Source organism: Danio aesculapii, chromosome 6 (genome assembly GCF_903798145.1).
Source record: "Danio aesculapii chromosome 6, fDanAes4.1, whole genome shotgun sequence".
Taxonomy (NCBI): Eukaryota; Metazoa; Chordata; class Actinopteri; order Cypriniformes; family Danionidae; genus Danio; species Danio aesculapii.
In genome coordinates, this window is record NC_079440.1 from 29,471,194 (window position 1) to 29,487,141 (window position 15,948).

Below are 15,948 nucleotides of genomic sequence, written 5' to 3' on the forward strand. Positions count from 1 at the left end.
AGGTGGACGATGGAGGGAGAAACGGGGGCCCTGATTTGGTTTCCAATCTACAAAGGAAAGTAATCCTATCTGGCAGTCTAATGTGATTTTAATACTCGTGCTACATCTCAAGTGTGATTTGCCCGTGTGAATGCTTATCAGATGCATGAGATGGAGTTGAACGTGATGCTTGGTCCTTTGCATACGAGGCCACTGTTTGTCTAATCTTTATGCCTCTTATGGATTTGACTACCAAGCTAACAAGTGTGAAGCAGCTCATCAGGGAAGAATGAGGAGTGTGACAGGAATAGGTGAATGATTATGAAAAGAGCAACGGTTTGGGTAACATTTATGAAAGAGCCAATATCCAGGCTTTACACAGAGCTCCTGGCAGATCTTAGACATGTCCACAGAACATGGAGCTGAATGAGAGATGAAACTGTAGATTCACATGAAGAAAATCAAACTAGAACTTCAAAAAGCAGGCATACAAGTGCCATACAAGTATTTCCTCTTAGATGTGTGTGCAGAAATATGCAAATAGGTGAGTAAATTAACAAATGGATGTAGGCAACATCACTGAAAAAAAAGATTCAGAGATGATTCCTTAGATTTAGGTTAAGTGGTTGTAAACAATTTATTTGGGTGGAATTTAAACAAACAAATTAAGTTTAACATTGCTAAATTTAATTTGTTTGTTTAAATCCAACACATAAATTGTTTGTAACAATTTTGCAGACATCATTTTTTTAGTGAACAGAAGCATCAGCAATGTGTCAAAACAGTAAATACAAGGCTAAAGACACAAAACTGTCAGTATGAAATTGAATTGTGTGAAGAAACATGATTGTGTGACACTGACAGATTGTTTTTCTTTTGTATTCCTTGGTTTCTAAAGCATAATGATGACTGCACATATTTAGTTTCTTTTATGAGAACTGTAATGGCCAGTTGAAAATATTAAACTTAAAAATATGCTGTTTTAAACGTTTGAAAATGTCTTGCTGTACAAAGATAAAAAGTTACACAATTAATTAGCAATTCAGGGCTGCATTGTGATCCTAAAAGTAATAATGCTCCCTAAAAATAAACATGATTATTTAGTCACCCTAAGTGGTTCTAAACCTTTATGAGCTTCTTTCTTCTGTTGAATACAAAGGAATGCATTTTGAAGAAAAACCTGTTACCACTTCCATGGTAGAAAAAAAAATATTATGGAAGTCAATTGTTACAGGTTTTCAGCTTTTTACAAAATACATTATTTTAACAGAAGAAAGAAACTTAAACAGGTTTGTAAAGGTGATTAAATGATGACAGAATTTTCAGATTTGAGTCGACTATCTATTTATATAATGTCTTATTTTAACGTATGTCTTTTAATAGACTCTTTTTCACTTTTATTCTTTTTCTAATTATGCAGTATATACATATGTTCGAAAAATTAATCATTAACAGCATCAAATTAATGTTTTACCATTACTGAAGAACTATGTAACATTAAAGAGATTTATGGCTCTATTATAACGATCTAAGCGAAAAGTCTTAAAAGAGTGTGTCTGAATCCACTTTTGCTATTTTAAGGGCAGAAAAATAAGCTCTGCGTCCCGGCACATGATCTAGAAAGGTTGTGCTTATTCTCTTAATGAGTTATGGGTGTGTTTTGTGCATAGCATGCATTAAACCAATCAGGAGTCTGATCTCCCATTCCCTTTAAGAGTCAGCTGTGTCACGCCATGGCGCATTTGCTGTTTACATGGTGGACTTTGTAAGAGGAAAAACTGAACGTTTCACTACCGAGAAAACAGTCATACCATCTGCAGCACAAGGATAAAGAATGAGCCTCCTCCATTCTGCCTCTTTACTTACGTGGAGTAAGGAAATGGAGGTGTACGCACTCCGCTGAAGACATCCATTAGCCTACATATTTAATTTTGTTGGTTAAACGCAGAGAATTGTTTTAAAACTATTTCTAAATTCAGTTCTAATTTCCAGCAACCTAATAAATGAACAATAATAATGAAGTGTGGTCAAAAAAGTTATAGTTAATATCCAAACACATGTCCTATTCTTATGCCCCATATGGTGATGCATACGTCTCCAAAACCGGCAGGTGGACACATCTAAGCTTGTTTTTATTAAAACAAATATAAATATGCATATAATAAATAATGCTGCTAACAATAATAACAACATTATACAAATGCAAATTGTCATGAATAAACTGAAAAAGCCCCCAGAGATGAAGAAAGCATAGAAGTAGTAGTTTTTAAATGTATGGATAAAATAATAATTTTTGTAACATTTTAATCCTTTAAGTCTATTCATTTGTAAAGATATTTGTGTAATGCTGTACATTTTGTGCGTATTAAGCAATGTGTAAGCTTTTGGACCTGCATAGGGGCATAACTAATGCACTCTGTGCTGGATTTTAAACCAGGTTTTATTTGGTCAATGGCACAGTCTATTTCATTTCTTCAAAAAAGCAATGCACCAACAATGCGCCTTAACACACCTCCTTTTTCAACCGGCACACCCATGAGTCCACAAAGTAGCCCAAATGGATTTGCAATTTAAACAACGTGGTGCAAAAGTGAAAATTAGGGTTGTACTGGTATGAAAATAACAATAAATCAAGCCAAACACATCTTGCACCTTATTGGGCCAGGTGTATGGTAGGGCCCTTAAAAACCTTTCCTGTCAAATATGAAAAAAAAAAAAATATTGGCTGAATTTAAACAATCCAATTAAATTTTGTTATCTACATTGTAGATTTTTTCTCTCTACATTGGAAAGTGATAGAATAGTACGGAGACCCGGAAGGGATGTGGTGGTGGGGAAAAAATAGGTGGAAGAAGAAAAAAAAACTGGGTGATAGGAAAACATATTTTTAAGGTTTTTTTGCGTTCCCTCGCAAAGATGTTTTGCATTATCTCACAAAACTGTTTCTCCACAAACACTTCCTGTTCACTTCATTCATGTAAACCCTCACATTTTTGATGAAATTCTCCCATATTTTACCATTCTTTCCCACTTTCTTTCCATTAAAGCTGTGCGTCGATCATCGCCTTTCATAAGCAACCTCTGAATCAGTGAATGCATGTAAATTTAAAGTGACACCTCTGTTATCAAACAAGTGAGCAGCAAACGAATCTCTCGTTTTGTTTAGTTTGATAACAGAGGTGTCTGTAAGAATGCACAGATCTATAATGAAAGCATTCCATTACTTTAGAAACTGTTTGTGCTCATTTAAGAGAAAATTAGCTCTTAAACATTAACATGCAGGACGGAGATGTTTACATATTATTCAGTGTATTTGTCTGTTTAAACACACACCCGAATCCAAAAGTGTCCTGCACTTTTGCTCCTCTGTAAATGGCGTGTACAGAAGCTGATCTGGGATCAGTTTATTGTACGGAGCGCGTCTGTCAGTCAGCGCTTATACATGTATTCACTGGTTCAGAGGTAGCATATGAAAGGCGATGATCGGCACACAGCTTTAATGGAAAGAAAGGGAAAGCAGACATTTTAATATTAATTTCAACGTGCTTTCAATATTAAAAATATATCAGAAATATGGGAAAATACTTAATAATAGGATGATAGTGGGATAGAATTGTAACATACGGGAGAATTTCGGCAAAACGTGAGGGTGAACAGGGTGAAGTAAACAGGAAGAAACAGTTTTGCGAGATAACGCAAAACATCTTTGCGAGGGAACGCAAAAAAACTTAAAAAATATGTTTTCCTATCACTCTGTTTTTTTTCTCCCACCCAGTTTTATTTTTTCTTCCACCAATTTTTTCCCCCACCATCACGTCCCTTCCGGGTCTGCGTAGAATAGAAATACAAATGTTCAAAAAGAAAAACAAAATGGGTTGAGATTTTCTTATGTTATCAGGTCCTGGTAAGAAGGAGTTACTCAGTAAGGTTGGTTACTGATTTTAGAACCCAAGTAGACCTCCAGTAGAAATTGAAGTGTAATTCTAATTGAAACCACTTTTTATTTCATGTTTAATACTGTATAGTTCCTTGCTTTAAAGCTGCTATGAAGTGCAATATAAATATATTTGACAAAGTGCAAACATGCAATGTAAACACATATTTCTGCTCCAATTTTTAGATGAAACAAATCTACTTTTACAATCATCTTAGATGAATCAATCTGATTAAATTTAAGTTAAAGGTTGTATAAACTTTGTAATTCAGCACAAACCTGATTAACTCATTAAAATAAGTTGCCATTTTCTCACCTTTGTAATTTTGATTATATGTTTGTTTTGCTATTGCAAAGAACGTGTGCAGTGCATAATTACATATTCATCTAAAAGCTTCTCTCAGCAGCATGGGTGCTTTCAGGATGTTTGCTAACAGTATACCCCATAGTAACATTACCCTTAAATGAAAAATGAAAAAGAACTTTGCTGTGAGTATATGGGTGTTTTTAGTGTACGAGCCCCAGTGTGCACACAGAGCAGATCACACTCACGATATAGCAGGGTTCACAGTAAGCCTTCTTCTCCACGGCATAAAAGGGCTTCCCTCTTAGCTTGGAGCCACAGGTCATGCAGATGAAGCAGTCCACATGGAAGACCTGGTCCATGGCGGTACAACCTGTGCCCTCGCCAACCACATTCTCCCCACAGCTTGAACACCGACCTGCAAAACAAAGGTTCAATTATTAATTACCAGTAAAATATATATTGCAAAATAAGAAACGGTAAGAAACATATTCAAAATCAAACTAAGATATATGTATAAATACATAGAGGTAGGGTGCAGGTTACAGGTGGATTTGGTGGGGTTGATCTGCTTAATTAACACTTGTTCCCACCTAAACTGTTGTCAAAACATCATATGTGCTTGTATGTGTTCGGGGGTGTCTGCTCCATAAATAGTGGAAAATAGTTTGCACTGATCTGTATCTTAAACAATAACAATGATACAAAAGTAAAGGTAATACTTTAGTTTAGGTCACAATTCATGGTATTAACAAACCATTAACTAACACTGCTAGATTAATAAACCAATAATTAGCTGTTTATTAATAGTTAGTATGGTAGAAGTTGAGTTTAGGTTTTGAGTAGGATCAGGGATGCAGAATAAGATCATACTTTATATTTATATTTAGTTAATATCTTAATAATAAGTAGGTTATAAGGCAGTATTTAATAGCATCATTTTTTTTATTCAATTCACCTTTATTTGTATAGCGCTTTTACAATGTAGATTGTGTCAAAGGATCTTCACATGGAAGATCATAGTAAATTGATTCCGTGTCAGTTCAGTTTTCAGTGTTTAAGTTCAATTGAGTTTAGCTCTGTTCAGAGTAGTTTTATATTCACTACTGAGAGTCCAAACACTGAAGAGCAAATCCATCGATGCGCAGCTCTACAGATCCCAAACCATGCAAGCCAGTAGCGACAGCGGCGAGGAAAAAACTTCACCAATTGGCGAAAGTGAAGAATTAAAAAACCTTGAGACAACCAGGCTCAGTTGGGCACGACCATTTCTTCACTGGCCAAACGTCTTGTGCAGAAATGCAGTCACGGCGCCGGAGGATGGAAGCTGGACCTCAGCTGGACTCGTCTGTCCCTGGAGTGTCACAGGAAACTAAAGCTAATATAAATAAACATTTTACAGCCTTTTTAATGGTTTAAACCATTATCAATGCATGATCAAGTCAAGCAGGCTATGCAGGAAAATATTTGGCGGTCTGAAATCTAGCCAGAACGATATACACTGCAAGTGTTCAAAGGACACTTTTCTTGAGTATAGCTGTTTGTTGCTGCATACATTATAGCCTAAAAGTCAAATTAGACTTGCAGCATGTGTTTTGATAGATGCTCACACATAAAAGTTAAGCAGTAAAACAAAAAGCTTGATGGTTCATTATCATCCATATCAATGTAGGAATGCAAACTTTTCATCATTCTAATTTGATATTTCATATTAAAAATAGGATGTATTTAAGAATCGTATTGATCTATTCGAATAAATCTATTATTGTAGCTCATCAGAGCTTACTGTAGGTCAGTCTACATTATCCCTAATAATCCCTATATTATCCCAAATAAGTTTGATTAATTAATGATCTAAATGAAGTATACAGTTGAAGTCAGAATTATTCAACTTTGGCACACAGAGAGGACAGTCTGATCTTCAACCACAACAAATTTGGACTCTCTAAAGCCACCATTTGTCCAAAATTACATTTATCATTATACTGTAGCTTGGCTATGGGCTACAATCAAAATAGTTTTTTCCTCTGATTCCTTGGCTCAAGCCGATTCAAACGCACCATATGACGTCATTTTCCGTCATGATAGTTTTTTCACTATTTCAAATTTTTTGTAAAAACTATTTGAACGAACTTGTCTTAGGCTGTTCATCCGATTTTCACCAAAATTTAATGTAATAATCTATAGACCATGCTGAACCATGTTGATTAGACAAACCATTTTTGATTAACCTGTCAACAAATTTAACGTAGAGCTTGCGAAAATTAAGGTGTTTAAAACTTAAGGTGTTTTTTCCGTAACGCATAGACGTATTTTTTTTCCCAAATGATGTCAAGGAAATATTAATAGTATTTCTGATAAATTTTTTCTTCCGGAAAAAGTCTTATTTGTTTATTTTGGCTGGAACAAAAGCAGCTATTAAATTTTTTAAAAGCCATTTTAAGGTCAAAATTATAAGCCCCTTTAAGCGATTTTTTTCCAAAAGTCTACAGAACAAACCACTGTTATACAATGATTTGCCTAATTACCCTAACCTACCTAGTTAAGCTAATTAACCTAGTTAAGCCTTTAAATGTCACTTTGAGCTGTATAGAAGTGTCTTGAAAAATATCTAGTAAAATATTATGTACAGTCATCATGGCAAAGAAAAAATAAATCAGTTTTGAGAGATGAGTTATTAAAACTATTATGTTTAGAAATGTGTTAAAAAAAATCTATCCGTTAAACAGAAATAAACAGGGGGCTAGTAATTCAGGAGGGTTAATAATTCTGACCTCAGCTGTATTTGGTACAATGAGACAGGCATAGCTGTACAGTATGCATTACACAGACAGCGAGAAAAAGTCAACCTCTCTAATAGTCATTATATAACTTGCTACTGCTTAGATGGTTAAATTAATTAGATATGCTACAATTTAAAAAACGCTGTATTGTTTTAAACCAAACTTTTTCTTTTTTTTTATAATTAACATATCTTTAATCCAATGATTGAATTTGTCCATAGTTTACCCAAAAATCACAGCATGTGTTGTATATAAATTTTTAATAAGGAGCTATAGCTATTTTAAGTAGTTATTTCAGTTGTTCACCCTCCAAACCACTATGTTTCTGCATCCTTTCTTTCAAAAGAGCATGAGATGTTTCATCTATAAAGCAGAATAACACTTCAGCTTTCAGGTTCAGAGATAATCTTGAATAAACTGTGTGTCTGTCGCCCCTTTCAAGCCAACTCTCCTTTGTGGTACAAGCAATGATAACATAATCTACACTACTGAGTAATTGCAAGTCTCGTGGATAAAAAAGGATTAAAAGATTCAGTGTCAAATGCAACAGAATATGAGGAGCATTTCTAAAGTTAGATTGATACCATCTCTAGGGAATTTACCCCTTTAAAGTGTTTTTTTTTTTCCCTTTTTAAAAGGGCGAAGTGATCGGTTGCCCTACAATTGTAGAAATCTAAGGCGCTTAATAAGGTCAGTCACTTAATCGAGACTGAGCTGATGATTTTTTTTTTTTTTTTTTTGAAGAGAATGCAGATCAATGTAGCAGAGCTTGTGCAAATACCACCTGCCATCTGTCAACTCGCTCATCACAACACGCGAAAACATGAAACTTATCACTCAGACGATGTCAGAAGCATAAAGAGCTCACATTCCAATTCTATCATCCCTAATAGCCACATATAATATCTCCACTGGGATGAGAATAGGATTAAACAACACATTGGCACATTGAAGCGCACCCAATCTCTTTATGATAAAACTTTGGAAGTGGAAAGAGCACAATCTTTGTGTTACAGGGCATCTGGTATTGCACAGAAAAAAAGATCCTGATTGCATATTGTGGGACACGGCATTTGGATATCTGTAATTGAGTTGAAGCTATCTTTAATTGAGCTTAAGATGTCTCCAACTCAATGCAAAGATATCTTCAAACCAATTAATGACGCCAGCAGTTTAATTAGCAGTATCAGGAAATAATGCGCTTTAGAGCCATATCTTGTGGTGTTTTCCTTTTTACACATCTGAGGACAGATACGATCTCAAAAAAAGAGAGAATGTGAGATATTATGAATTAATTTACTTAACTTTAGTTCTGTAGCTCCTCATTTTTCTTTTCTTTCTCTTTTGTGCTTCATTTAAGCCTGTTTTTAGAAATGATACACCCTCTGACTGCAATGAGAGCCAGAGTTCAAGCTTGTCACAGACAAAAGGCGAAGCAGTGAGCAGGAGAAATATCAGACACGCTCCCATTTTCACTGCTGAAGCTGTCGGCGGCATCAACAAAACAGACTGAACTTTTCCGCTCTTCAGATTAGATATCAAAGCTGAGCTGAATATGAGCACCTCTTCTCAACAAAGTTTTAATCGTAGATAATTTTCCTCACACGTGTGGATTAACGCAGCGATATCTGTACAGTTTCATCGATGCATTGGAAAAAAGGCATCAGTATTTTTATCATGTTTTTCATAAAGAAAAAGAAAACATCAAGCAAGGTAAATTAAGCAGGATTAGAAACGAAGGGCATTTATTTTGAGTTTTGAACATTGCGAGCACGAGTAAATGCAATTTATATTCTTTAAAGTTTATTATTCTTGAGATAAAGCTACTTTGGTCTTAATCAAAATTCATCTTTTGGCACATTTATTCAGAAAACTTGTATTAAATTCATGTAAAGGGACAGTAAAGTTTTTTTTATTTTTATTTTTTTAAATAATTAATGAATACTTTCTTAATTGCCAAGTCAAGTTTATATCAATCAATCAATCAATCAATCAATCAATCAATCAATCAATCAATCAATCAATCAATCAATCAATCAATCAATCAATCAATCAATCAATCAATCAATCAAATCAACCAATCAAATCAACTTTTATTTATATAGCACTTTACTACAACCAAGGTTGACCAAAGTGCTTTCCACAAGTAAAAGCAAATTATACAACACAACAAAAAAGCAGACAATGCAAAACTATGCAAGAAATATCAATAAAATACAACAAACATTAAAACATAATGAAGTGTCAGTGCTTTGCATTTAAAACCAATTTAAACAAGTGGGTCTTAAGCTTGGCTTTATAAAGTGGCAGGTCAGTGATTGTACGAAGCTCAGTAGGAAGGGTATTCCAAAGTATAGAATGTAAAGTGGAATGTATGGTGGCATTGTGTCAACTTGCTACCATACTATTGATCGCAAGTATCTGATCAGTCAATCACATGGCAGCAAATCTTTAAATTTAGGCATGATGACTTGGTCAAGCTGATCTGCTGAAGTTGTTGAAAGAAATGCAATTTAAGTGACTAAATGTGGCATGGCTGTTGGTTTAGCTAATTTGTATGAATTTGTACAGTCTCATTTGTACATTTTAGTACGATTTGCTCATCCACCAATGAAAATTAGGGCTGGGGTTTAAGGGCACGCATGCTTTTAACGGTTCAAGAAACCCTGGAGTACTTTTTTTGGGATTTAACAGATTTGTGTGTGTTGAGCATCTGTTAAGACAACGTTACACCCGTTAGCTGTAATTTTGAGCTTTTGTCAGCTAATTTCATCTTCCGGGTTTAAATCAATTTTTGGGATGGTTTCAAAATGACGTATCGCGAATTTGCTAGTGAAGTGATGATGCATTGATTTCTCATTATTCTACTTCTTAATTACTCATGAGAGCACCTGCTTTTCAAAGGCAAGGCAGAACTGCTAAGCTGTGAGATCCAATGACTAGGTGAGACCGCGTCAGCGAACTCTGCATACGGCACGCAGTATTTAGCCGTTCACGAAGGGTCGTATGTGTTTGTTTCCATGATCCATGGGGTTTATTGCATGTTTTTCCCCTCGATGCTGTAAGCAAAAACTGTTTGTCAGCATTTTTGTCGGGAGAGCTGTACGAGAATTGGAGAATGGCAGACTTTGTCTATTATCAGTTTAGTTTGTTACCATTCAGACACATCGCCTTTCCGAGCTGCTGTGTTCGCCTATGTTTAAAATCCTCCAGATTACCGGCAGGGCAAAAGGTTGGAATAGATAGGGCAAGAACCCTGCTGAACTGCTATAGGCTACCCACTGTGTCTGCATCCAGACAAAATCCAGGGGATTGAAGAGAAGAGAAGTTCGTCTCATTTATAGTGCTTATTTAAACATGATTATTATTATAATTATATATTGTGGTTACATGTATATGAAATTACATAACATAGGTAGCAGGACATCAAATTACTGTTTATTTCTTTGCATTCTAACTTTGTAAACCATTAAATCATGGGTCTCCTCACAGCTTGTCTCATTTTGTGAGCCAACTGACAACAGTTGTTCGCTCCCCCCTTTCTCCCCTGCTCTGATGGCCACACCCACTTCTTCCTCTGCTCGCAGCGCTCCACGCACATTATAATGCATTTTTTGAAAATAGTCTGAAGTAGACTTGAACCGAAAGAGTGGGGTTTCATGACCCTTTAAAAAGTTTATTTTTGTACAGATAAAATCGCATGAATTCGACCAATACGTAAATAGGTATTCAGGGCTGGTTTCAACTTAATTTTTAAACATAAATTTTTACTGTGGCTAGTAGTTTTTCAATGTTAAACATATAAAAATTTTGTGTTATGTCCACATGCCTCCTCGTTAATTTTACTTTTTTATTATTTCACATGACTTTTTAATGTTCAACACTAAGAATTTACCAATTTTTTTCTCTGGCCACACCAAACTAGTTATTTCCTTGCCACAAATTTTAAATTATGCGAAAAACAAGCTAACAATAGCTGTATACATACACTTTTTATTCAACGAAGAAGTTCTTAAAAAAATAAATAAATAAATAAAAAAAATATTGACATTTAATTTTTTTTCATGTATCTAAAACTATACACAGTATTCTGTCTAGACCTAATGTCACATCATTAGTAGTTATCACCAGTTAACTATAGATCAATAGAGAGTTAATGTCCTATTAAAGCAATGCTTATGTAAAGGATGATAATTAAACCATTAACAAAAATAACTGCAAGCAATAGAAAGCAGGTGAAAAACATTCTGTGTGCGATCGTGAAAGGATGATGTACAGGGTTATCGTTAGTCTGACCATAAGTCTTGCTTATTATAGATTATAGTCTTGCTGACCATAATCATGCATGCTTTATGAACATAGTGCACATGCACCCATCTTTAATCTGTTTCACAAATATCAAATCATCTCATACTTGAAAATGATAGTGAGTTCACTATAATCAAATGACCTCCAAAGTCACCAGATCTCAATCCATCAAAGCACCTTTGGGATGTGCTGAATAGGCAGACAATAGAGCTTCATGATTGATTCTGTAAGCAGCAGAATAACAGCCAAACAGGCCATTACTTCAATTAAAAGCACTGTGAAATGATCCCACACAAGCTTTCCATGCATTGCCACACCTGTCTACAAAACAACAGCAGCATAAAAAAAATGAATGTCATGTTGATTCATAATTACAGCTTAGCTCGGTGTTGTGTGCCCTTTGTTGAACTGTCACTAAAACTAATGCGAGCTACTTCAGTGATGCCGATCTCTAGATAATTTCCAGTGAACCCCGCTGGGCTGTACCTGCAGCAGGGCTCCGTGAGGAAGAGCGCAGAGCAGGCGGAGGAAATAAAGTAGAGCGTCTGCCTGCCGCGGCTCCCCGGGGGACCTGTGGGGGTGGCTGGAATCCCAAGCAAAGGTAATCACTTCAGATGGGCTGAAACGAGAGCGGCTCTGGATCACAGGCCCCTCTGAGCCAAACAAGTGTGTGAGAGAGACAAGTGCGGAAAAAGAGAAAGTGAGTGGGAAATAAAGCCAATGAACGAGCACAGGTCACCCTCAAAGCCTGAGTGGAGGAATCCGTTTAGAAATCCTCCTTCCCTCAGCGGGGTGGGAATGTCTTGGATTCACAGGATGTGTGCGCACAAAGAAATCTATGTGAAAATCCCAACAAAAAAAATGTCAGGTGGTTTGTTAGGTGGAGGACCACTTTATCAGTAATAATGGACCACCTACCGTACAAAACTGAGAGTAGCTACCTATCTAAAACTAAACATCAAAACAATTAGCTAAACATGTACCAATTACCAGTATACTGTCTTCTGAACTCGAATGCGCACCCATGAACCGTACCCCAGTCTGCCTGAAAGAGGTGGTCTGGGGTCCGGTTCACTTCTGGTATAAATGCAATCACACCAAATAACAGCAGTGAACCGCCAACTGTACAACAAAGTATCGTTTTCATAACGTTCATTTGCGTGTGTGTCTGTGTATCATGTACTGTATCTTGTGACAAGTGGGACTGAGCCAGGCCAAGCACAGTGATAATGTCTGCCTGTCTCCTCCAAAAACCGCAGACATCGCGTTATGTTCTGAACGTTTATAGAATTTTTGTAGCAGATAGACATGAGTCGCTTTCTGTATGTCCAAAACCAAAAGATTCAGTAAAAGCATGAACTGTGAGGAACGAGGAAGATCGCTGAAGAACGCATATTGAGAAACAGCCTATATGTGTGAGAGAGCAAACGAAAGAGTGCTCACTTCACAACTCTGTCGATGCTGTGAGCGTCTGGGGTTTTTATTTATTTATTTATTTATTAATTTTAGAGATGATGAATACATATTTGTATTTAAATATGAATACAACAGAAAGACATAAAACTTTACAAATTACTTGTCAACTTTTGTAGGCTTAACACAACAGTGTCAGATAAAATAGCCTAAGCTTTATTAAAATGATTTAAATAATTACAAATATCAGATATAATAATAAAAAAAAAACATTAAATAAACAAACCAATATAAAACGAATAAAAGCTATAACAATTTAGGTATATACAGTACAATATAAATAAATGAAACAGTTAAGCCATTTTCAATGGAGGAGTTTTGAAATATCTGTATCAAAACTGCAGAACCTAGGTTAAAGGCTAAAGTCTAACTTATTTGTCTGTTCTATGGAGATCTGCATATAACTATATTTTTTAGGCTAGTCAGTAGTCATTATCTGAACATCTGTGCAATATTTAAGGACATCAATTCAGTGATAAATTAAATGATTTAAAAAATAGCAAATAGTAAATCATTTTTTGTATTATGATTTCAACTGGGTTAGAAATACAGCGATTAAATCATTTTGATTCGATCTTTTTATTATTTTGATCTTATCTTATCATTGAGAATTTTTATTGTGGTACAGTAGCAATAAAAAAGACATGTAGTGATGTTTGCTTATTCTTCAGTAAAGTAGTTTTAGTAGGAAGTGGTGGACATGTTTATAGATCATTCCGCAACATTTCCGTCTGTAGGTGTATGTTGTTATTGTTATTTAGCATGTCATCTGGTTTCCACTAGCTGCAGGTCACGTTTTTCACAATATTGGAGTCAGCAGGGAATATAGGACGAGGACTCACATAAATCACATCAGCAGCTGCAAAGAAATCTCTACAGACACAAACAGTCCAGTCACACATGCATTATGTGAGGCCTAATCTATGCAGGCAGGAAATCAGCGAGTCTTATGCTCTCCTAAAGGTGGGGTTGGATTTTTCTTTGACTCATTTGCAAGCAACATTTTTGTTGATCTTTTTTTGACTGAGGAAAACCTGTATATCTCAGTTCATAAAATCAAAACATTTTACAATGAAATACTGCAACACAGGCTCATTCTGAAAACGTAGCCCTACAGACGTTTCTGGAGACCGCGAATTACGTAGCCCGAGGTACGTATTGCTGCATTTCATTTTTTTTAACGAACGCTACAGGGCGGTGTGATGCCGATCCTTTTCATGCTTACCAGCTGACCACTTAACTTCATATGGATGGCTTTCCCGCTGTTACCAGTTTGTCATGTTAGCTCGCCATGTATGTCAGCGGATTTGAGAAGTTGTTGAATCGTGTTGGTTGGGTTTAGGGAAGTGGGTGAGCGGGTCAATCGATAAAATTGGTTGGGTTAGGGAAGTGGGAGAATGGGTCAGTTGATCATTCACTCAGTCAGCCAAAAAGTCTGTCAAAAAGTCAGTCGACAGCGGCCTCTGGTGGGTTTACATGAGAACAGCAGGCGCGAATGGCACTCGCGAGGGAAATTTGAGATCTCAAAAAGTGTACACAGCAGCCTCTCATGGATTTGCAAAAAAAAAGCCGCCAGGACGTATTTCGCGGTCTCCAGATACGTCTGTAGAGGTATGTTTTCAGAATGAGCCTGGGTTGTAATACTGTATATGGAAAAAAAAGTACCATCTGAAATTTTCTCCTAAAATAATTATTAGAGTCATGGGAAAATGCTCATTTTAGAAGAAAATTTCAGATGGCACTTAAAGGTTCTTGCCTTTCAACTCTTCATATACAAAAGAAATCTGATATGACACACAAATGCAGGAACAACGCAACACTGTGAAAGTGCTCAATTATCACAGTTTTCTAGACTAGACATAATAAAGAGCCCCCCCCAAAAAATTCTTACACCTTAAAAGCCTAAACCATATCATTACAATTATTAAAATTCTGTTAAAAAATTAATAATTACTTTTTAAAAATGTAATAATACAGCCTTTTACTTGGATTACTTTGTTTCATGACACCTTGAAACCTTGCCATATGTGCATTGTGAGCATTTTTTTTTTTTGCAGCACTGAGCATTGTAGCCAATCACAGATATGTGCGTTGTGTATATTAATGATTGGTTCACCTCTGAGCCAATCAGATGTGTTTAACCCTTTAAAGTGTACTCTAGATTTCTTTGGTTAAATTGTGCTGACACCACTCTAGGCAAATGCTTTTTTTAATGATTCGCTATGCACAAAAGATCAACCAGGCAGTTACAATGCCTGTCAGAATCCACTCAATACCTTAGAGCAGTGGTCACCAAACTTGTTCCTGGAGGGCCGGTGTCCTGCAGATTTTAGCTCCAACCCTAATCAAACACATCTGAACAAGCTAATCAAGGTCTTCCTAGGTATACTAGAAACATCCAGGCAGGTGTGTTGAGGCAAGTTGGAGCTAAACCCTGCAGGGACACTGGCACTCCAGGACCGAGATTAGTGACCCCTGCCTTAGAGCTTCAATAAACTGAATTTAACAAAGCATAAATGCAATTTGTAGGTAAATTGCTTATTATTCTCTTTTCTCAGTCTGCTAAGCTGTTTTGACACAATTCAAAATGTAATGTGAAAAGATTATAGATTAGATTATAATTATAGAAAAGATATTAATTGAATTTGTATCGTAGAAACAGATATTTTAAGATAATAACAAGAGTTTTCAGTCAGTGAGTTGCTCACTTAGTCAGCTGTTTTCAAATTAAATCTGTGCACTTTTCATTTGATACTTTTTAATGTAATATTTATTTCATTGAAAAAAATATATATAAAAGGCTACATGCTGTTTTAATGTATTATATTTATCTACAGCATTGAAGTGGTCATATAGTGAGAAACAAAATGGGTAGGTAGCACTTTATAATATTTGCACACTACATCAATTATTAAGCATTAGCAGATAGTTAATTAATCATTTGTAAATCATTACCTCTACAATAATAGACATTAGTAAGCAGCTTATCATTACAGCTACGAATGCTGTATTCTTGACTTAAAAGCACACGTATAATGTGCTTATTTATTGTATTTTTATACTTCGCATATTTACATCCTGCAATATTTACAAAGGAGTTATTTAAGAGCAGTTTTTTTAAGATCATTTAGAATGAGTGAGTAATTGATTAATAAACTATTCAAACA

General features: G+C 35.7%; 1 protein-coding gene across 3 annotated transcripts in view; it reads right to left on the reverse strand.

Annotated features, from left to right (window-relative positions):
• lpp (LIM domain containing preferred translocation partner in lipoma) overlaps window positions 1-15,948 on the reverse strand; it is a 402,581-nt gene that overhangs the window by 38,108 nt on the left and 348,525 nt on the right. For all 3 annotated transcript variants that reach the window (XM_056459922.1, XM_056459923.1, XM_056459924.1), the window contains exon 8: window positions 4,466-4,635. In XM_056459922.1, coding sequence (XP_056315897.1) covers window positions 4,466-4,635 — 170 coding nt within the window. The remainder of the gene's footprint in view (window positions 1-4,465; window positions 4,636-15,948) is intronic.